The sequence below is a fragment of the Oncorhynchus tshawytscha genome, linkage group LG03, assembly GCF_018296145.1.
Source record: "Oncorhynchus tshawytscha isolate Ot180627B linkage group LG03, Otsh_v2.0, whole genome shotgun sequence".
In the NCBI taxonomy this organism is placed as follows: Eukaryota; Metazoa; Chordata; class Actinopteri; order Salmoniformes; family Salmonidae; genus Oncorhynchus; species Oncorhynchus tshawytscha.
Genome location: NC_056431.1, coordinates 58560757 through 58580548, shown reverse-complemented (window position 1 = coordinate 58580548; position 19792 = coordinate 58560757). Strand labels below are relative to the sequence as shown.

The 19792-nt window shown below is 41.8% G+C and overlaps 1 protein-coding gene across 3 annotated transcripts in view; it reads left to right on the top strand.

The window, feature by feature from the left end:
- Nucleotides 1-19792, top strand: part of LOC112239970 (TSC22 domain family, member 1) — a 68487-nt gene that overhangs the window by 31895 nt on the left and 16800 nt on the right. Inside the window, exon 1 of one of the 3 annotated variants that reach the window (XM_024408367.2) lies at nt 18260-18525. The exons of the other annotated variants lie outside the window; for them this stretch is intronic. Coding sequence (XP_024264135.2) covers nt 18440-18525 — 86 coding nt within the window. The 5' untranslated portion in view covers nt 18260-18439. Of the gene's footprint in view, nt 1-18259; nt 18526-19792 lie in introns of those variants that run through there. 3 annotated transcript variants of the gene reach the window in all.

Sequence of the window (19792 nt, the reverse complement as noted above, 5' to 3'; positions counted from 1 at the left end):
ATGTCAGTACATAAGCTAGGGCTGGGCGATATGGTCTAAAACCATTATCTCACATTTTTTGAAAAGTGTGGGCAATTCACGATATATCTTGATTTAATTATCTCTAAATTAGCTTTGTTGTACAATGTAAAGGTCAAATACACTGCATTTTAACAGAATGCAGTGTACAGTCAGCAATATAATTAATTCAGAGCTCGTTTAATCAAAATAGTTGTAATTGCTTTTTTTGCAATCACTGATCTGGCTTTCAGGTCTGTCTATAAAAATGACCTTTTTGTTACAAATGTAACCAGAACCATGCAAAATGCACCTTCACAAATAATGTAGCAGGCATAAACAATCACTCAAGCACAAGCCCACGTGCTAGTGAGTAGCCAGCTAATATTTTATATTTCAAGTTTAGCCAACTTGGATCTAGGTATAATTTCACAAGCTCTGAATTCAGCTAACAAGGAAAAACAGTTGGACAGAATGTTGTGTTCATAACAATTCAACTCCAACTATTTGAACAGCATGCTAGCCTGTCCACTTTGTTCAGATGTTGAAATCAAGTGGCCTACCTTATTTATCAGAATGAGAACGAGTGGCAAATTCCTTAATTATTTTATGCCTATTTCACATTTATAAAACAGACTTAACATCTAATATAATAATCTTTATTTGACTAAAATGCTGCTAGCGATACGTGGTACCTTAATGTGCGCGTGACAAACTAAGCGTTCATTTTCCAGAATGATTTTTCATTGGTAGATCTGTTTTAGTAGTGTCTGCTCGAAATTTGAGTAGTTGAAATATAAACAGGGTAGGGATCGAAAGGTTAATTTCTCCTCTATTACAGTCAATGTCTCCATTTGTTTCGGTGTCCATATAACCAATTCTGTTGGAGTAAACCTCCAATGCAAATAGCGAGTTGAAACCGTTTGTCAGAGAGGAAGAAGGTACTCTCACCTTTGTTGTTGTGGTAGAGGGAAGGGCTTGGGAGAAATAGGCGAAGCGAGAGGTTTCACTCTCGGCAAAATAAGCCCAATGCGTTTTGATGCGCTTATTTTGAACCTAAGCTTGTTGCATGCCCCTTCTTTGGGACAACTCCCATTGTTAGGGCGGCGACATCATTATATACAGATCTCTGGTGTAAATGGGAACGTGCACAGAAAGAGCAAATGAGACCAGACCAAAAAGACAACATGAGAACAAGCGGACATAAACGCACAAATACTTAACCTAGATTCTGCAATACAGGCATTTTAGAATATAGTGCAAAAACATGCATTCGGAATAATTCGATATCGCCTAGCCCTACTTTGAGCCCGGGAAACACCTGCAGGGTGACTGTTTTGATTGATTTAAGGATGATTAACCATGACAAAACCACACCCTGGCCTCAGTCTGCCTCTGAATGTATGGAACACAATGTATGCCTATTTATGGTAATGATGTAGTGTTGATTTAGATTAAGCTGAGTGAGGATAGACCCTATTGCTCTGGGTTAAATGAGTCAGCAGGCTTAGGGACTAGAGAAAGAACGAGAACAAGAGGGTGTGTGGGGTGACTCACAGGTGGCATATTATATGGCCAATTATTAGGAAGTGCTTTTCTGTGGTGTAACGGTGTGTAGCCTACACACAGGAACAACCATTTTGTTTTGCTCTACCCTCCCCTTTGGCCTAGTCACTGGTCCTGCCCTTGCCTAACCCAAAACCCCTCATACATCAACACATACACACTATTTGTGTATTATACAGACATATTTACTGTAAACCTATGGGAAATTCCATGGCAATGGAATTACGCTGAAACTCAGATTTTTCACTTTAAAATGTATACCAACATAACCATTGATTTCAAAGTTTAACAAACCATACAACTCTGCACAAGGAACACTTAACAATTTTCACAATGTTTCAAAAACACATTTACATGAATAACTGCAGATATACATTTGGTTACAGAATGAAACAGATTTTACAATCATTCTTCCAGTAAATGTGTTTTTGTGAAATTTTCTGTAGAAATTGTTCATTGATTTGTTAGACTTTGAAATCATGTTTTACCTTTTTTATAATGTGAAAAATCTAAGTCTCGGCATAATTTCGTTGTTCGGAAGTGGCTTGTGGCACAGTCGCACAATTGTAGATCCGTGTGTGTACTATGTTCATCTGTTTGTCTCCCTCCCTTTTTTCCATGTTCTCTCCTGACCTGCCCTTTCGCTACCCATCTGTAGGTAAGAGTTCTCTTCCTCTGCCATTACATTAAACTGTGAAGTGTGTTAAATGTTAATTTAAGACTTCACTTTGACCACTTGACAGCGTTGACCAGTAATGGCATCAGATGGTGGACCTCAAATGGCCCCAGGCCCCATGTATTTACTGACTACTGCAGGCCTCTGGCTAAAGCATTCTAACTGTTCTGCAGGGATGCATTGCTGTAAAAGGGGCTGTCCTTTCAACACTCAGAGTCACAGCTGACCGGTTCAAACCGGTCGCATCCACCCACACACAACAGCTACTCTCTCTCGCTCCATCCCTCTGGCTTTTTCTTCCTTTGTTATTTTCTCTTTCTCTGTCCCTCTGGCCTCTGGTTTCTCAATATCATAATATATAAACACTCATATGCGCACAGCAGCTACATTGGCCTCAACAGCAGTAGATAGGTTGTATCTGTGAGTGTGTTACAACTCAGGACATAGGACACAGGCCAGTGTCTTGAGTTAATTAGCAAAGAAATACCTTTTTGTGGTTTTCTGTGAAAGTAGTAGCATACCGGTAGATGGACTCATTCTCTCAATCTGTTAGTGGTCCATAAATACACAATAGAGGTAAATATACAGTTGAAGTCAGAAGTTTACACACACAGCCAAATGCATTTAAACTCAGTTTTTCACAATTCCTGACATTTAATCCTAGTAAAAATTCCCTGTCTTAAGTCAGTCAGTTAGGATCACCACTTTATTTTAGAATGTGAAATATCAGAATAATAGCAGAGTGATTTATTTCAGCTTTTATTTCTTTCATCACATTCCCAGTGGAACAGAAGTTTACATACACTTAATCAGTATTTGGTAGCATAGCTGTTAAATTGTTTAACTTGGATCAAACGTTTCAGTTAGCCTTCCACAAGCTTCCCACAATAAGTTGGGTGAATTTTGTCCCATTCCTATTGACAGAGCTGGTGTAACTGAGTCAGGTTTGTAGGCCTCCTTGCTCGCACACACTTTTTCAGTTCTGCCCACAAGTTTTCTATGGGATTGATCGCCACGCCAATACCTTGACTTTGTCCTTACGCCATTTTGCCACAACTTTGGAAGTATTCTTTGTGACCAAGCTTTAACTTCCTGCCTGATGTCTTGAGCTATTGCTTCACTATATTTTTCCATCCTCATGATGACATCTATTTTGTGAAGTGCACCAGTCCCTCCTGCAGCAATGCACCCCCGCCATGATGCTGCCACCCCCGTGCTTCACAGTTGGGATGGTGTTCTTCGACTTGCAAGCCTCCCCCTTTTTCCTCCAAACATAACTATGGTCATTATGGCCAAACTGTTCTATTTTTCATCTGACTCACTGGAATTGTGATAAAGTGAATTATAAGTGAAATCTGTCTGTAAACAATTGTTGGAAAAATGACTTGTGTAATGCACAAAGTTGATGTCCTAACCGACTTACCAAAATTATAGTTTGTTAGCAATACATTTGTGGAGTGGTTGAAAAACTACTTTTAATGACTCCAACCTAAGTGTATGTAAACTTCTGTAGTCCATGTATGGCGCTGCAGCCACTGAGCTGTGTGTGTGTGTGTGTGTGTGTGTGTGTGGGATCACGTACTTCTTATGTTAGCCCCCTGTCGTCACTGCCTTTGGCCTGACGCAGTCTCTAGTTAATCCACTCAGTTCCTCCTCTCTCTCTCTCTCTCTGGACATCTAATTAGATACAACGCACACACGGAGGAAGGAAGGAATGGGTAAGATCCTATAGTTCTACAGGCCAGGGTTTAAGAAGGACGGCCTCCCAGAATGAACTGCAGATTACAGATCAACAAAACTCATCTATTTAAGTCAATATTCAAGTGTGAATCAAATCAAATTGTATTGGCCACATAGATGTGTTTAGCAGATGTTATTGTGGGTGTAGTGTACCAGTTTTCACTCTTCCACCTGCTGTTTAGGTTTTCTACAGGTCCTGTTTCTCACACAGTGAACAATAGGATTTGAGAGGGAGCAATGACTGCTCTGTGTGCATCATTTAATGTGTAGATGTAATTTCTCCTATATTCTGGCCTGACAGACCTATGGAGACTGGGTGTATTGGAGCATGTAATCAGGAGCTTCAGTCGGCTCGTTCAGGGAGAACTATTATTATGAAGACCTTTTCAACTGTCAAAACAGTAGCAAGTTCTATATGCACGCACAACCAAGAGGTTCCCCAGTAAACATTCGGTGCTGCGGCATTCCATCATTTCTAGCTAGCTAGTTAGTTGGCTTGCTAGCACAAAATGACAAGTTCATTTTTCTTCAGCCAACCAAAAAACCGAACAAACAAATTCTATACACACATGGACTTGTTGCTATCAGATCTACTAAACAAAATCATCAATGTTTATTTCCTGTTTTATCGGTTTGCTCTGGTGGTGTGGGCTACACTTGGCTAGCACAGAAATAACCACATAGCTAGCGGGATGTGACTGTATAGAAAGCTCAGTTTAACCTGGTTATTCAGCTAGATTAGATGAAGTTCTCTCACGACAGCCAACAATATAACTAATTGTTTACATCAAAAGTTGGCTAGCAGCAGTACAATCAACCTCTTTCCCCCCCCGTCACCAATCTCTCTCCTAGGTCTTTGTTTGCTTCCTCCAAAACGCAACTATATTTTACCCAGGTGTATTGCCCACTTAGTTTCAACAAACATACTGTAATTTTAATGAACTGCTAGCTTGTGCTAGGCATGTATTATCAACCTCACGTTACGAGTGGTAATAATTGGTAATAATTGTGAACTGCATATTAATTACACCAGGATGATATATAACATGAAGCAAACAAATTACAAATTAACCTTAAAATATTCCATTCTGCACACCCTCATGATAGTGATATTTGCTAATGTCTCTCTCCTGAGCATGTCATCCTTAAGGCCTACCTTCATTACAAGGGTGGGGCTTGCACTAATCCATTTCATGACGGCATGTACAGTAGCTGGCGTCCTTCAACATGGTTAGCCTAATTAATTGTCTGATAAAAAAACAAAAACCCACAGTTATCTTGCCAGTATCAGCAAATTATTTCCCACATATACACACGTTCTCAGATGTGCTTTTCCTATTTCTAATTGTATCATTTAAAATGGAGAAAACATCTCAACAAAATGTAAACAATGTGTGAATCCTGTTTCATTATAGAAATGACAAGCCACATGTACAAGTGCATTTGACATGCCCACAAGGCCAATAAAAATCCCATCACACAGTGCCTTCGGAAAGTATTCAGACCTCGTGACCTTTTCCACATTTTGTTACGTTGCAGCCTTATTCTAAAATTTCTTAAATCATTTTTTCCCCTCAATCTACGCACAATACCCCGTAATGAAAAGTCGTTTGTATTCAAAATTAACTGAAATATCACAAGTATTCAGATATTTACTTAGTACTTTGTTGAAGCACCTTTTGGCAGTGATTCCAGCCTCGAGTCTTCTTGGGTATGATGCTACAAGCTTGGTATTTGGAGTTTGTCCCATTCTTCTCTGCAGATCCTCTTAAGCTCTGTCAGGTTGGATGTTGAGCGTTGCTTGCAAAACTATTTTCAGGTCTCTCCAGAGATGTTTGATCAGGTTCAGGTCCGGGCATTGGCTGAGCCAGTCAAGGACATTCAGAGACTTGTCCTGAAGCCACTCCTGCGTTGTCTTGGCGGCATGCTTAGGGTTGTTGTCATGTTCGCCCCCAGTCTGAGGTCTTGAGCGCTCTGGAGCATGTTTTCATCAAGGATCCCCACAGCATGATGCTGCCACCACCATGCTTCACCGTAGGGATGGTGCCAGGTTTCCTCCAGATATTACGCTTGACATTCAGGCCAAAGAGTTCAATCATGGTTTCATCAGACCAGAGAATATTGTTTCTTTAGGTGCCTTTTGGCAAACTCCAAGTGGGCTGTCATGTGCCTTTTACTGAAGAGTTGCTTCTGTCTGGCTATTCAGCCATAAAGGCCTGATTGGTGCAGTGCTGCAGAGATGGTTGTCCTTCTGGAAGGTTCTTCCATCTCCATAGTGGAACTTTGGAGCTCTGTCAGAGTGACCATCGGGTTCTTGGTCACCTCCCTGACCAAGGCCCTTCTCCACCGATTGCTCAGTTTGGCCGTGTAGCCAGCTCTAGGAAGAATCTTGGCGGTTCCAAACTTCTTCCAATTGAAAATGGCCACTATGTTCTTGGGCACCTTCAATGAGGCAAAAATTTGTTGGTATCCTTCCCCAGATCTGTTGCCTCAACACAATCCTGTCTTGGAGCTATACAGTCAATTCCTTTGACCTCGTGGCTTGGTTTTTGCTCTGACATGCACGGTCAACTGTGAGATCTTTTATATAGACATGTATGTGCCTTTACAAATCATGTCCAATCAATTTAATTTTTCAAGTTGTAGAAACCTCTCTGATGACCAATGAGGATGGAAAAAGGATGCACCTAAGCTCAATTTCGAGTCATGGCAAAGGGCCTTAATAGTTACGTAAATAAGGCATTTCTGTTTATTTGTATTAAATTTGCAAACATTTCTAAAAACCTGTTTTCGCTTTGTCATTATGGGGTAGAATTTTAGAATAAGGCTGAAACGTAACAAAATGTGGAGAAATTCTAGGGGTCTGAATACTTTGCGAAGGCACTGTATGTTTGCGTTGGTTATGCAGGCTATAAGAAAATCTTACATCCACTTTAACCAAGAGGGTAGAGCACCCATAGTGGAGGCAATAGACAAATAACCTGGAGAGTGACCAGTGAATTGTCACTTTTTTCCCATGGTCTGCAAAGTAGCCATGTAATGTATGAGTTTCATCCCTGTATGGCTGGCCGGGACACAAACCCTGACCAAATTACACTTGTAGCTAGCATGCCAACCACTGGAGAGTGTAGCTGAATAAAGAAAATCTGAGCAAATTTGCCGGAAGAGATCCTCCTGCAGCAGAGATGCTTAGGCAGGAGGAGACACTACTTCAAGTTTCAGGGGGTATTACATCAGTGGCTGCTAGAACTCACCTGCAGCTTACCTCTGTGTGCAGTCACACCCCTTTCACCACCACCTATGCTACGGACAGTGTAACTCAGCTACAGACTGTGTGATCTGAGTCAATGTAGCAGAATGAAATACCCGCAATGTATTCTGTGGGTGTTATATTTGCTCTGCTCTGCCGGCTGTTTAGATTGATGCGGAGAAGGTGAGTGTATAGTACATGTGAGCTAGTTGACAGGTGAGTGCTAGGCTCTTAATTCATCCTTCCTCTATTGCTCTACTCATTAGTGAAGAATAATAGAAGGGAGGGAACTTGTACCTTCTCCACCAATACAGTTGCGATACAATACAAGTGAGGAGATGGGATGCGAGTAGTAAGGAAAGACCAAGTGAGACAACTCTAGGAGCCTTCATTGTGGTGATGTCACCCGCTCTGAGACCTAAAGTTCTATTATCCTAGCCCAACCAAGGCCATAGTTTTGGTAGGATAATGGACGCTGCTTTGTGGGTGCTGTTGTGGACAGAGGTTGAATCCTAGGTCAGCCACACAGGGATTGTAAAACCCACACCAATGATCAAGGACATATCAGCTGCAAATCTGTGCAATATCACCAGACAAAAGGAAAGTGAATGTCAACCAATTAAAACCGATACACAGGGAATGTTCAATGACCAAAAAAGGACGTCTATATAAATGTTTAGTGGGTTTAGACATTCATCTTACTCCAAAACGAGAGAAAATTGAATAGTTAAATTATTATTTTCTAATAGAAATAATAAGCAGAATGTCAGGGTTGAACAGAAACATCTGCACCCAGTAGCTAGGTTGCCATGCATGTTATGTCTATGCGTTGTTACTTTTAACAGTATTTTTGTAGTCCTACAACCAATTTTAACAGTAAACCAATAGCATATATAACCCATTGGAGATATACCCTTCAGTTTCTCCAGGACTTGGGACTTTCTTTGAGACCTTTGTCCACAGACCGGTTTTAACAGCTTTCACAGGGCTCTGTATCTGAGGTTAGGAAACAGAAATTAGACCAGGACTTGCTTCATCAAGTGATATAACATTTGATATTTTGTTGCACTTGTGTTTTTGTATTGTGTTCTCTCTTTTGGACTGGAAGTATGTTCATTAGATAGCTACTAGCTAAGTAGCTAACATGTTATTTTTAGCAGATCATGCTAAAAAAACTAATATTGGATGGCTGTCTATCTCTAGCTAGCTGACGTTACCTAGAATAGATGGTTAACTTGCTAAAGAAACGGACCTGTGTGCTACACGTCATCTTGGCGCAGCCACCTCCTGCTTCTGAAGTTACTAGCCATGCAGGCTACGCAACCCGCTGCCATGCTTCTTTGGGTGCTGACCTGTTGCACCCTCGACAACTACTGTGATTATTATTATTTGCTGGTCATTTCTGAACATTTGAACATCTTGGCCATGTTCTTATCTCCACCCGGCACAGCCAGAAGAGGACTGTCCACCCCTCATAGCCTGGTTCCTCTCTAGGTTTCTTCCTAGGGAGTTTTTCCTAGCCACTGTGCTTCTTTACCTGCATTGCTTGCTGTTTGGGGTTTTAGGCTGAGTTTCTGTACAGCACTTTGAGATATTAGCTGATGTAAGAAGGGCTATATAAATACATTTGATTGATCAAACTTTCATTTTCAAAAATGGATTTGTCTCCGGACTTAAGGACCACCCCACCCACGAATACTATGGTTAAAACCTTGAGAAAACAACTAGACTAAGTTAGCTAGTTTAGCTGGGTAGCTGTTTGCAAACGCACCGAAAGTGTTTGGGTTTCTGCAGTTCATTTCTGCTGCTCTTCAAAAAGTTGTTAAAAAGGTCTACAACATGGACCACAGCTTATTACATAACTTTATGCTAAGTGCTGCTTGCAGTAGTCCCTTAGTTAAACCACTTTGTAACGTCCTTGTCCAATAATGTGCAGATGGATACTTATTATTAGGCTATACTGTAGCATTTCAGAGAACCAGTGAGGAAAAGTCACATTGAGACCCTCTGGCTCAGAATTGTGAGGCTCTGTTAGGCTACTACCAAGAGACACAAACACACCTATCTTTGTTTTCTCTGTATGCATGAGTATTCAAGTCTGATAGAGCGAATGATAAGTGGGTATATCACTGAGCCCCAGTAGTTAGTTAATGTGTCTCTGTGAGAGGGCATGGATGGGCTGGGTGATTGCTGCTGCCCACTTCCATCTTATGTCCTGTCTATACCCTCTGCCCTCAGCTCTCTGCTGTGTCATGGAGCTGTAGGTTGGAAAGGTATTTGGCTGTCCTTCTCTCCCTTTCTCTCTCTCTCCTTCCATCCAAACCGGATTGTACCAGTTTCCCACTACTGTTCCAGTCAGAAGTAGGACAGAGCAGGGCAATTCCACGGTAACGGAATTACGCTTTGACTCATTCACTTTAAAATGTATGTCACACAAACATTATCAAAGTTTAACAAACCATACAAATCTATGCACAAGGACTACGTTTAACAATTTCTACTGAAATGTACAAAAATGACTAGTGCAAGAAATGTACAGATACAATCTTTGGTAACAGAATTACAGTAAAATCTCCCTCAGGTTTTTTTTAATGTAACCATGGTTTCCAAAGACTGTTAAATATCTGCTCCAAATTAAGATTTATAGATGTCTGCAGAAAGAATGGGATGTCAGCTATATGACATGGCACATTGAGTTTGAAGAAATCTCTTTTGGTTATTGAAGTGAAGTGGATTTACACCTTGTAATGGAATTATGGTAATGCAATTATGGTAACGGAATTACATCATGGATCCCTGATCTCTACTACACAGAAATGCAGAATTGAGAATGACATTCATATCCATATGTTTCACAAATCTGGTCATCACAGTAGACTACAGTGCAGTACAATACAGCAGGGTAGAGTTTAGTGCAGTACAATATACTGTACTACTTTTCTGTACAGTATTGTACTGTGCTCTACTCATTTTACTGTAATGTACTGTGCTATCCAAACTTGTGAAACATAATTCTATGATGGGTTCAGATTTGGTCCGGTTCGTCTGTGGACGTTAACATCAAGGCCAGGGTGGAGTGACCATTTTTCAACGTTGTTGATGTCCGGTGTTGGTCAGTGCTCAGTGGGTGTGGATGCTGGTCACAGTGAATGGAAATAGTGGGCTCATGGGTAGGTGTCAGTAAGAGCTGGGAAGAGGTGATATTAACTGGAGAGGGAGGGGTTGTCCAGACTGTTTTAACTCTCTTGGTTTGACAACCAGATAACAGAAAGAGTAAGAAAACAGCTATGAGTTGAACATAACAGTATGCCAGTGGAAGGGAGGACGTTAGCATGTGACCCAACTGTGGTTTGTCACCTATGATTTCCCATTGTAGCCAATTCAGTTGCAGTAATTCCATTCGTTTTTGGGGTAATTCCATTCCCAAATTGGTAACGGGGTTACGAGTTTTAATCACTTAATAATTCATGAATAAAATTGATATCAGTTAAATCGCTATGATTGGTAGGTCTTTCATTATCCTCCCTCATGATGGAGAGAAATGAGAAAATATCTTAAAAATATGCAGGGTTTTGGTAACGGAATTACAAGGCAATGTTTCTTAAAGGCAATCAATTTAACTAAATATGTGCTGATATTCTGTGAACATTGTGTTTTGATGCATTTCTGACACCTTTAAGACTTTCTGGTAGATGTTTTCTAAAAAACCCTTTTCCATATGTTTATCCAGAAATCAAAGTCTTTACTTATGCCTCATTTTTCAGATGGCAAAAAGGGTTAAATGTATATGCCTTAATTTCCCCAAAATCGATACTCTTAGCTTTCATTTAACAAAAAAAAAGCCGATACCAATTAATCGGACAATTTTATGATAAAAAAAATTATATATACATATATTTTTTGTAATAATGACAATTACAACAATACTGAATGAACACTTATTTTAACTTAATATAAAACATCAATAAAATAAATTTAGCCTCAAATAAATAATGAAACATGTTCAATTTGGTTTAAATAATGCAAAAACAGAGTGTTGGAGAAGAAAGTAATATGTGCCATGTAAAAAAGCTAACGTTTAAGTTCCTTGCTCAAAACATGAGAACATATGAAAGTTGGTGGTTCCTTTTAACATGAGACTTAAATATTCCAAGGTAAGAGGTTTTAGGTTGTAGTTAATATAGGACTATTTCTCTCTATACCATTTGTATTTCATATACCTTTTGACTATTGGATGTTCTTATAGGCACTTTAGTATTGCCAGTGTAACAGTATAGCTTCCGTCCTTCTCCTCGCCCCTACTTGGGCTCGAACCAGGAACACTCGAAGCATCGTTACCCATCGCCCCACAAAAGCCGGGGCCTTTGGTCATTAATATGATCGAATCCGGAAACTAATTTCGAAAACAAAACGTTTATTATTTCTATAGTATTTTATCTCATGGGTGGCATCCCTAAGTCTAAATATTCTTGTTACATTGCACAACCTTCAATGTATGTCATAATTACGTAAAATTCTGGCAAATTAGTTCGCAATGAGCCAGGCAGCCCAAACTTGCGTTCATTGCACGCAGAGTCAGAGTATATGCAAGAGAAATGATAATTTCGCCTGGTTAATTTTGCCTGCTAAACTGGATTAGTAGTTATAACTAACTAGTGATTATGATTGATTGATTGTTTTGTATAAGATAAGTTTGATGCTAGCTAGCAATTTACCTTGGCTTCTACTGCATTTGCGTAACAGGCAGGCTACTCGTGGAGTGCAATGGTTAGAGCGTTGGACTAGTTAACTATGCGGTTGCAAGATTGGAACCCCTGAGCTGACGAGGTGAAAATCTGTCGTTCTTTCCCTGAACACGGCAGTTAACCCACAGTTCCTAGGCTGTCATTGAAAATAAGAATGTGTTCTTAACTGACATGCCTAGTTAAATAAAGGTATATATAAAAATTAAAAAATGTAAATCGGCGCCCAAAAATACAGATTTCCGATTTATTATGAAAACTTGAAATCGGCCCTTATGATTAATCGGTCGACCTCTAATCTCCATGAGCTGTTGTGATAGCAGCAGCTACTCATCCTGGGGTCCAGATGAAACATGAAGTTATACAGAAGATTAATAGACCAGAACAGCTCAAGGATAGCACTACATACAAATGAAATCCCCTAGTTTGGACACAGAGGTGATATTGTGGAGAATTGGGATTAGAATGGGGATGTTCTATTTGAAGAGGTTAGAAATAAACACGAAGATTATGTATGGGGAGGTTTGGCCTTGCTTTTCTGAAATATTAGAGTTCTGACTAGTCTGTGTACTTAACTCATTCCACACCCTATTCTTTCTACTCTCTTGTGTATGTCAGTGGGGGATGGGTTGTGTGTCTTTTATTGCAGTTATGTGTTCTGAAGTCTCCTTGCCGAAGCCAGGTAAAAGCTACTCAGTAGAACATGAGCTGCACAGGAGTACAGAGCACATCACACAAATACGGACATGCATGCATGAACACACTACCCTCTAACAGAGCAACAGTCCACAAGAACACAATGCCCCCAATTTTTAGTACACTTGACACGTGTGTTTGCTCTAGTTCTAAAGAATCTTTGGGAAAAGCACAAACACATAGGCTGTCCAATGCATTTAAAAGCAGGTGGCTGGTTTACACTCTACGTCAGGCATGGGCAAAGGCCGGCCTAGGGGCCATATGCGTAATCATGCTCCGGTCACATTAAGAATTTGCGATTGTAAAGTTTTGAAGAATGTATTTGTTATTCAAATTAAACGGCCAATGAATACTCACCTTTTGTGTCATGATTTAACTCCCACCGCTTGTGGGACTTTTATTTTGAAGGCACGTATAAATAACTGCATAAGGACAGACAGTGACTGACAGGCTGACACACGTCAGTTGCAAATAGTAGCTAGCTAGAAATTGTGCTAAAATTTGTTTTTCAATGGAAAGTAGACAATGAATGTAGAGTGTTCCAGCCAAGAGTGGACATCGAAATATTTATTTATTGAGGTATCAGGTAAAGCTGTGTGCAGAGAGAGCATCGCTGTCTTGAAAGACTACAACTTGTCCTGACACTTCCAGACAAAGCATGCAGAGAAATATAGGAATATGTCTTCTGAGCAGAGGGCATCGAAAGAGTTGCTTTCTCAGTTGGATAAGGACTTTTGACAACTGCATTCAGAAAACGACGGAATTGCGAGAGCTAACTATGTACTGTCCCATAAAAGTGATGAACATGGCAAGCATTTCGTTGAGTGCAAATTAATTAAATCATTTTTTGACTCTGCAGCAGTACTTTGCCCCGACAAAAAAAGTTTCTCTGTCAAGATGAATAGTGACATGGCGTGTTGAGGACTTCGCAGAGAATATGGAACAACAGTTGAAAGACGAGGTAAAGGATTTCTCCTTGGCCCTGGATGAGAGCAGTGATGCATGTGACACGTGGCCAGACCCCAGACTGTGCAATTACAGAGGAGCTTGCTTCAGTGCAGTCAATGAAGAACACAACCACAGGGAAATATTTATTGGAGGAGGTTAATTAGTGTGTGGCAAAGCTGGGACTGAGTATTGAAAGGTTATCCAGTGTGTCCACTGATGGGTGCCCAAACTTGACAGAAAAAAACATTAGCCTTTTGAAAAGGATACAACATCAAGTAGCTGAGCTGAACCCAAATCAGAAAATAATTTTCCCGCATTGCATTTTTCATCAGAAGGTGCTCTGTAAATGTGTTCTGAAAATGAGCCATGTTGTGGATACAGTCACTAAAGTGGTAAACTTCTTAAGAGCAAAATCATTTAACCACAACCAGTTTGTCTCACTGTTGGAAGAGACAGTCGGGTCATGCAGAGCTCCCCTTCCACACAAACGTGAGATGGCTGAGTTTGGGGAAGGTGCTTAAAAGGGTGTGGGATCTGAAGTCGGAGATTGCTGAGTTTTTGCAAATGGAAGGAAATATGTGGAATTCCATCAACTGCAAGATAAAGAATGGTTGGCTGATTTTTTTCCTTCACTGTGGACATCATGGCCCTCATGAATGAACTGAATTCCAAACTACAAGGGAAGGGCTTTTTTGCACATCAGATGTACAGCCTTGTCAGCCTTCAAGGGAAAATGACTCATCCTGACCTGCCAAGTAGAAGCCAACAATCTCACCCACCTTCTGACACTACTAGTCTGTTCCCTATCAGATGACCAGCAGGAGAAGTATGCATCGCTGCTGCGTGCTTTGAACAGTGAATGTTGAGGATTTCAAAGTGTTGGGAAATGACATGCTGTTGGTTTCCTCTCCTTTCACCTTCAATGTGGATAATGCTTCTGACCTGCAACTTGAGCTTATCGATCTTCAGAGTGATGCAGTGATTGGAGAACTATTCAAATAATGTCACTGACGAGGTTCTATGCATCTCTTGATGAACAAAACTTTCCAAAGATTAGGAGTTCTGCTCAGAAGATGTTTGTACTGTTTGGGTCAACCTATGTATGTGAACAGAATATAACACGTCAAGGCACAGATAATCTCTTACTGACTCTCACCTCTCAGCAATCCTGCACATAGCGACATCAGAAACTGTACCTGACTTCACTGCTCTAGTCAATGCCCATCAGAGAGTTGATTGAGTCGTTTAAATGTAATGTTGAGCGCTCTCTCTTGTTTTTGTGCATACCTGTTAACTAGTTCTGTCCGTGGTGCTGAATGCACAGTGTACTTTTCCCTCCGTGTAGTTCATTGCATGTTTAATAATGAAAATACCTACCAAAAGGGGAATGTGGATGTGGTTTATTTCTGTGCATGTTAAAAAATTAAAATGAGTAGCATATCTGGATGTGATTTACAGTAGATATCTGTCAACACAGTCATACACATGTATAATCCTGTAATATGATTCTGGCCCGCGATGGAAAATAATTGTCCAGGCCTGCTCTACATGAATGGTACACATCTGCCCTCAGCTTAACCCTTCTGTTAACTGTGGCAGGTAATATGGCTGCATTCTCACAGGCAGCCCAATTCAATCTTTTTCAGATCTGGTTGGCCAAAATACCTATTTGTGAAAAAATCTGCCTAATTGTGTGTGAGAGCTTGTATGTGCTGAATTTGGCATGGTTGATTACTGACACACTGTTCATTTCGATAGTTTATACTGACAGTATATTGATGAGGACCTGTACTAGGTTACTTCACATGAATACTGTATGATTATTATTATTTTTTTTAACGCATTTTTATCTAGACTTATCCAGTCTAATTTCCCAGTAAAGAAAAACAATTTGTGCATAATAGATTATGATCTATTATCTGGTTCAAACCAGCAGGTAGTGTGTGAAGGTCTGCTCCGTCTGTCTCGTGTATGTGTGTGTGTGTGTCCAGGTTAATAGTGTGGAAGGGCCAACCAATCCTGTTTAATTAAGCTATCACGCAGGGGGTCCATATAATGCACTATAACATGTGACTGACCCCTAACACTTGATGAGTGTGCAGTATTATACATCCAACTCAGTTTAGCCCTCCCAATCCCCTCAGCTGCTGCAGTGGAAGTAATGTTCTGGTTTGTCTAGCCGTCTGGAGTTAGAACATCATGTTCTAGGCCAATGTATAGAGCCCCCCCTCCTCCTTATTTCCCTCTCCTCTTCCCTCTAGCGTCATCGTCCTCTCCCATCGCCCCAAATCGGACAGCTCTGCCATTGTCTCTGTGGATAAGCCCCAGTTCATACCACACACACATTGATGTGGCCTAGCTGTGTTGGTGGTTACATGTGGAGGGGAGCAGCAGTTGGTTCTAGGCTTTAGTAAAAGCCTCTCATATCACCCCTCCCCCTCGTGTCACTTCTCATCAACAGCCCAGTGGCTCCACACAGACTGACTGGAGGGACACCACTGTTACAGATGCAGGCACGACTGACTGTTTCTTTCCCCATCTCTCTCTCTGTCCCTCTTTCTGCTTTCGGTCAGTTTGTCCCCCTCTCTCTTTCTGCTTTCTGTCCCACTCTCTGCTTTCTGTCCCCCTCTCTGCTTTCTGTCCCCCTCTCTCTCTCTGCTTTCTGTCTTCCCTCTTTCTGTTGCCCCTCCTCTCTTCATGGTTCATGTAAGAATTGCCAGCTTTTCCGCCCCAGGTCTTCCTCTTTGAGCGCTGTGTGTTCAACAGGTCTTTGAGCAGTGCATCATGTGTTTGTGTTTTCGGAGTGTTAGTCCTGCTAATACCAGGTTTCACACCACATTAGTCATACCTGCTGCTCTTGTTTTTCTTACAAACACCTTTCTTAGTAGACCTGCACTGATCTTAATGTTTGAGCATACTTGTTGAATGGTGGGCTGTAAAGTTCTATCAAGATGTATTGGATCCAGTTGACCACATGATGTTTAGTGATGGGGGGAAAAACTATCACAGTATTATTTTGGACAATATTATATCGATACTTGACTCCATACTTGTTTTTTTCACTAGGTAGAATTATTGAATTCTAGTAGGGTGTACCTAGGTCAAAACTCTGGTATTTATCATCATATAGCTTGTAATCCATCTTTTTAAGTAGTGGCCCAACGTTTTCAGCACTTTTTATTTCCATGAATGATCAACTCATTTTATCATGCTTTCTCGTTTCTCTGCAGCAGACATATAGTGAGCAAGATATTTGGAACATCAAATCACAAAATTGCTGTATCGAATCACAATACATATGGAATCGTGAGAATTGCAATACATATCGTATCGGCACCTAAGTATGGTGATAATACCGTATCGTGAGGTCCCTGGCAATTCCTCTCTCTCGCTCTCTGAGACAGAGCAACGTGCTGAGGCGGTGTATCTGGTCCATTCTCCCCTGGTGTGTGCCGGAGAGAGCAGGACTCAGCTCTGTTGTTTGACCTGCTGCTGTCAGCCCAAATGTTCAAATGGCACCTCTCACCCTCTCCCTTTCTACCTCTCTCACGCCACAACGTAATGCCAAAATGGCTACTCATCATTTTCCCACAGTGAATTACTCTATCCATAGTTGTCCTATCCAGGCTTGAAACTTCCGGTATAGTCGCATTTTTGGGCTATGGAAATGAGAGCCAAGATGTCCCATTGGTGATATGACAGTATAAACTGGGGAATATTCTTAAAATAGACCTACATGGAATCACCATCAGACAGTGAATGTTAAGACTTGCTATTTATAAACTGGGAGTTGTGTAATAAGTAGGCTATATGGTAGGGATTAGACTGAAAGGACAGGGGCAGCATCTTTAACCTTCTGTTTCCCAAATTTCCCAAACAAATACAATATGACTGGATCAATCCCCTCAGGGTTAATTTGGCCAGGCATAATTAGGAGAACAATTACAATAAAAATACAGTATGATGTTCTACAACATACTATTTTCCACCAAATCACCATCTTTGGGCCTCACTAGTCCTCCATAACCGTTCACTTGAATTTACCAAACAATCAGAGCACTTGTAGCCCTAAAAGGTGTCGTAATCAATAAAAGTTATTGGATAGCGCATGAAGTATGTGGTCAGTTGTGTATGATTTAATGTCTCATCATGGGTCAGGTCAGTGTTATTTAGGCTGAACTGCAACAGTTGGACATGTGACCAACAAAGCCCCCCTCTGACTCAGCCCACAGTGTATTTGAATAGGTAAGCCCCCCCCTGCTTTGTCCTTGCCTGTGGTGTTCCCCTGACCCAGGCTGCTGGCTGATAGTCTGCAGTCGTGTGTGTTGTACTCGTTTTGTGCGTGCAGGTGTTAAGCCCACTGTTAACCCGCCCTACTGATGAGAAGTGACAGGAAAAGACCTGGCTCAAGTACAGACTCCCTGCCTTAAGTGGGGGGGGGGTCAGGGGTACGTCCTAAACACAGATGGCTCCAAATGTACCCGACTCTGAAGGGAGAGGGCTCACCAGGGAGAGGAGTAGAAGCGGTGCTCATCAGGGCAGAAGCTAATCTGTGTTGATGCTTTTATGTAACTAGGTCACATGACCTCGCAGTGATGTCACGTCTGCCCTACACTTGTTTTTGCTCAATCAGTCGCTAGTTCTCCTGCCTTGGAGACGCATGCAGAGGATTGACACACACAGACGCAGCCCTGGCTTGTCCCCTCATCTCTACCACTGCTCTCCACACTCCGGTGGGACTCAGAGAAGATAAAAAGAAAGGGAGCGAGGGACTAGAAAAGAGGAATATCTGATTCTATTGGAGGAGAGTGAACAGACAGCCCGATGAGAGAGCGGGTGGTCCGGGTGCAAGGCCAGGACGAGATGGCCATGAAGCTGCTGTTCTGGGAACTGGAGCAGCACCTCAAGAGGTAAACTGAGACTTAAACTGGAGATGGACAATATCGACCTTGTCCTCCCTTCCTGGAGCTAGTCTACTGTTGACTATACCAACCTATTCCACCCTTACTGGAGCTAGTCCCCCCTTCCTGGATCTAGTCCCCCTTCCTGGACTAGTCTACTGTTCCACCCTTACTGGAGCTAGTCCCCCTTCCTGGAGCTAGTCTACTGTTGACTATACCAACCTAGTCCCCCTTCCTGGAGCTAGTCTACTGTTGACTATACCAAACCTATTCCACCCTTACTGGAGCTAGTCCCCCTTCCTGGATCTAGTCTACTGTTGACAATACCAACCTATTCCACCCTTACTGGAGCTAGACCCCCTTCCTGGATCTAGTCTACTGTTGACTATACCGACCTAGTCACCCTTACTGGAGCTAGTCTACTGTTGACTATACCAACCTAGTCCCCCTTCCTGGAGCTAGTCTACTGTTGACTATACCAACCTAGTCCCCCTTCCTGGAGCTAGTCTACTGTTGACTATACCAACCTATTCCATCCTTACTGGAGCTAGTCCCCCTTCCTGGATCTAGTCTACTGTTGACTATACCGACCTAGTCCCCCTTCCTAGATCTAGTCTACTGTTGACTATACCGACCTAGTCACCCTTCCTGGAGCTAGTCTACTGTTGACTATACCAACCTAGTCCCCCTTCCTGGAGCTAGTCTACTGTTGACTATACCAACCTAGTCCCCCTTCCTGGAGCTAGTCTGTTGACTATACCGACCTAGTCCCCCTGGAGCTAGTCTACTGTTGACTATACCGACCTAGTCCCCCTTACTGGAGCTAGTCTACTGTTGACTATACCGACCTAGTCCCCCTTACTGGAGCTAGTCTGACTATACCGACCTAGTCCCCCTTACTGGAGCTAGTCTGACTATACCGACCTAGTCCCCCTTACTGGAGCTAGTCTACTGTTGACAATACTGACCTAGTCCCCCTTACTGGAGCTAGTCTACTGTTGACAATACTGACCTAGTCCCCCTTACTGGAGCTAGTCTGACTGTACCGACCTAGTCCCCCTTACTGGAGCTAGTCTACTGTTGACAATACTGACCTAGTCCCCCTTACTGGAGCTAGTCTGACTATACCGACCTAGTCCCCCTTTACTGGAGCTAGTCTACTGTTGACAATACTGACCTAGTCCCCCTTACTGGAGCTAGTCTGACTATACCGACCTAGTCCCCCTTTACTGGAGCTAGTCTACTGTTGACAATACTGACCTAGTCCCCCTTACTG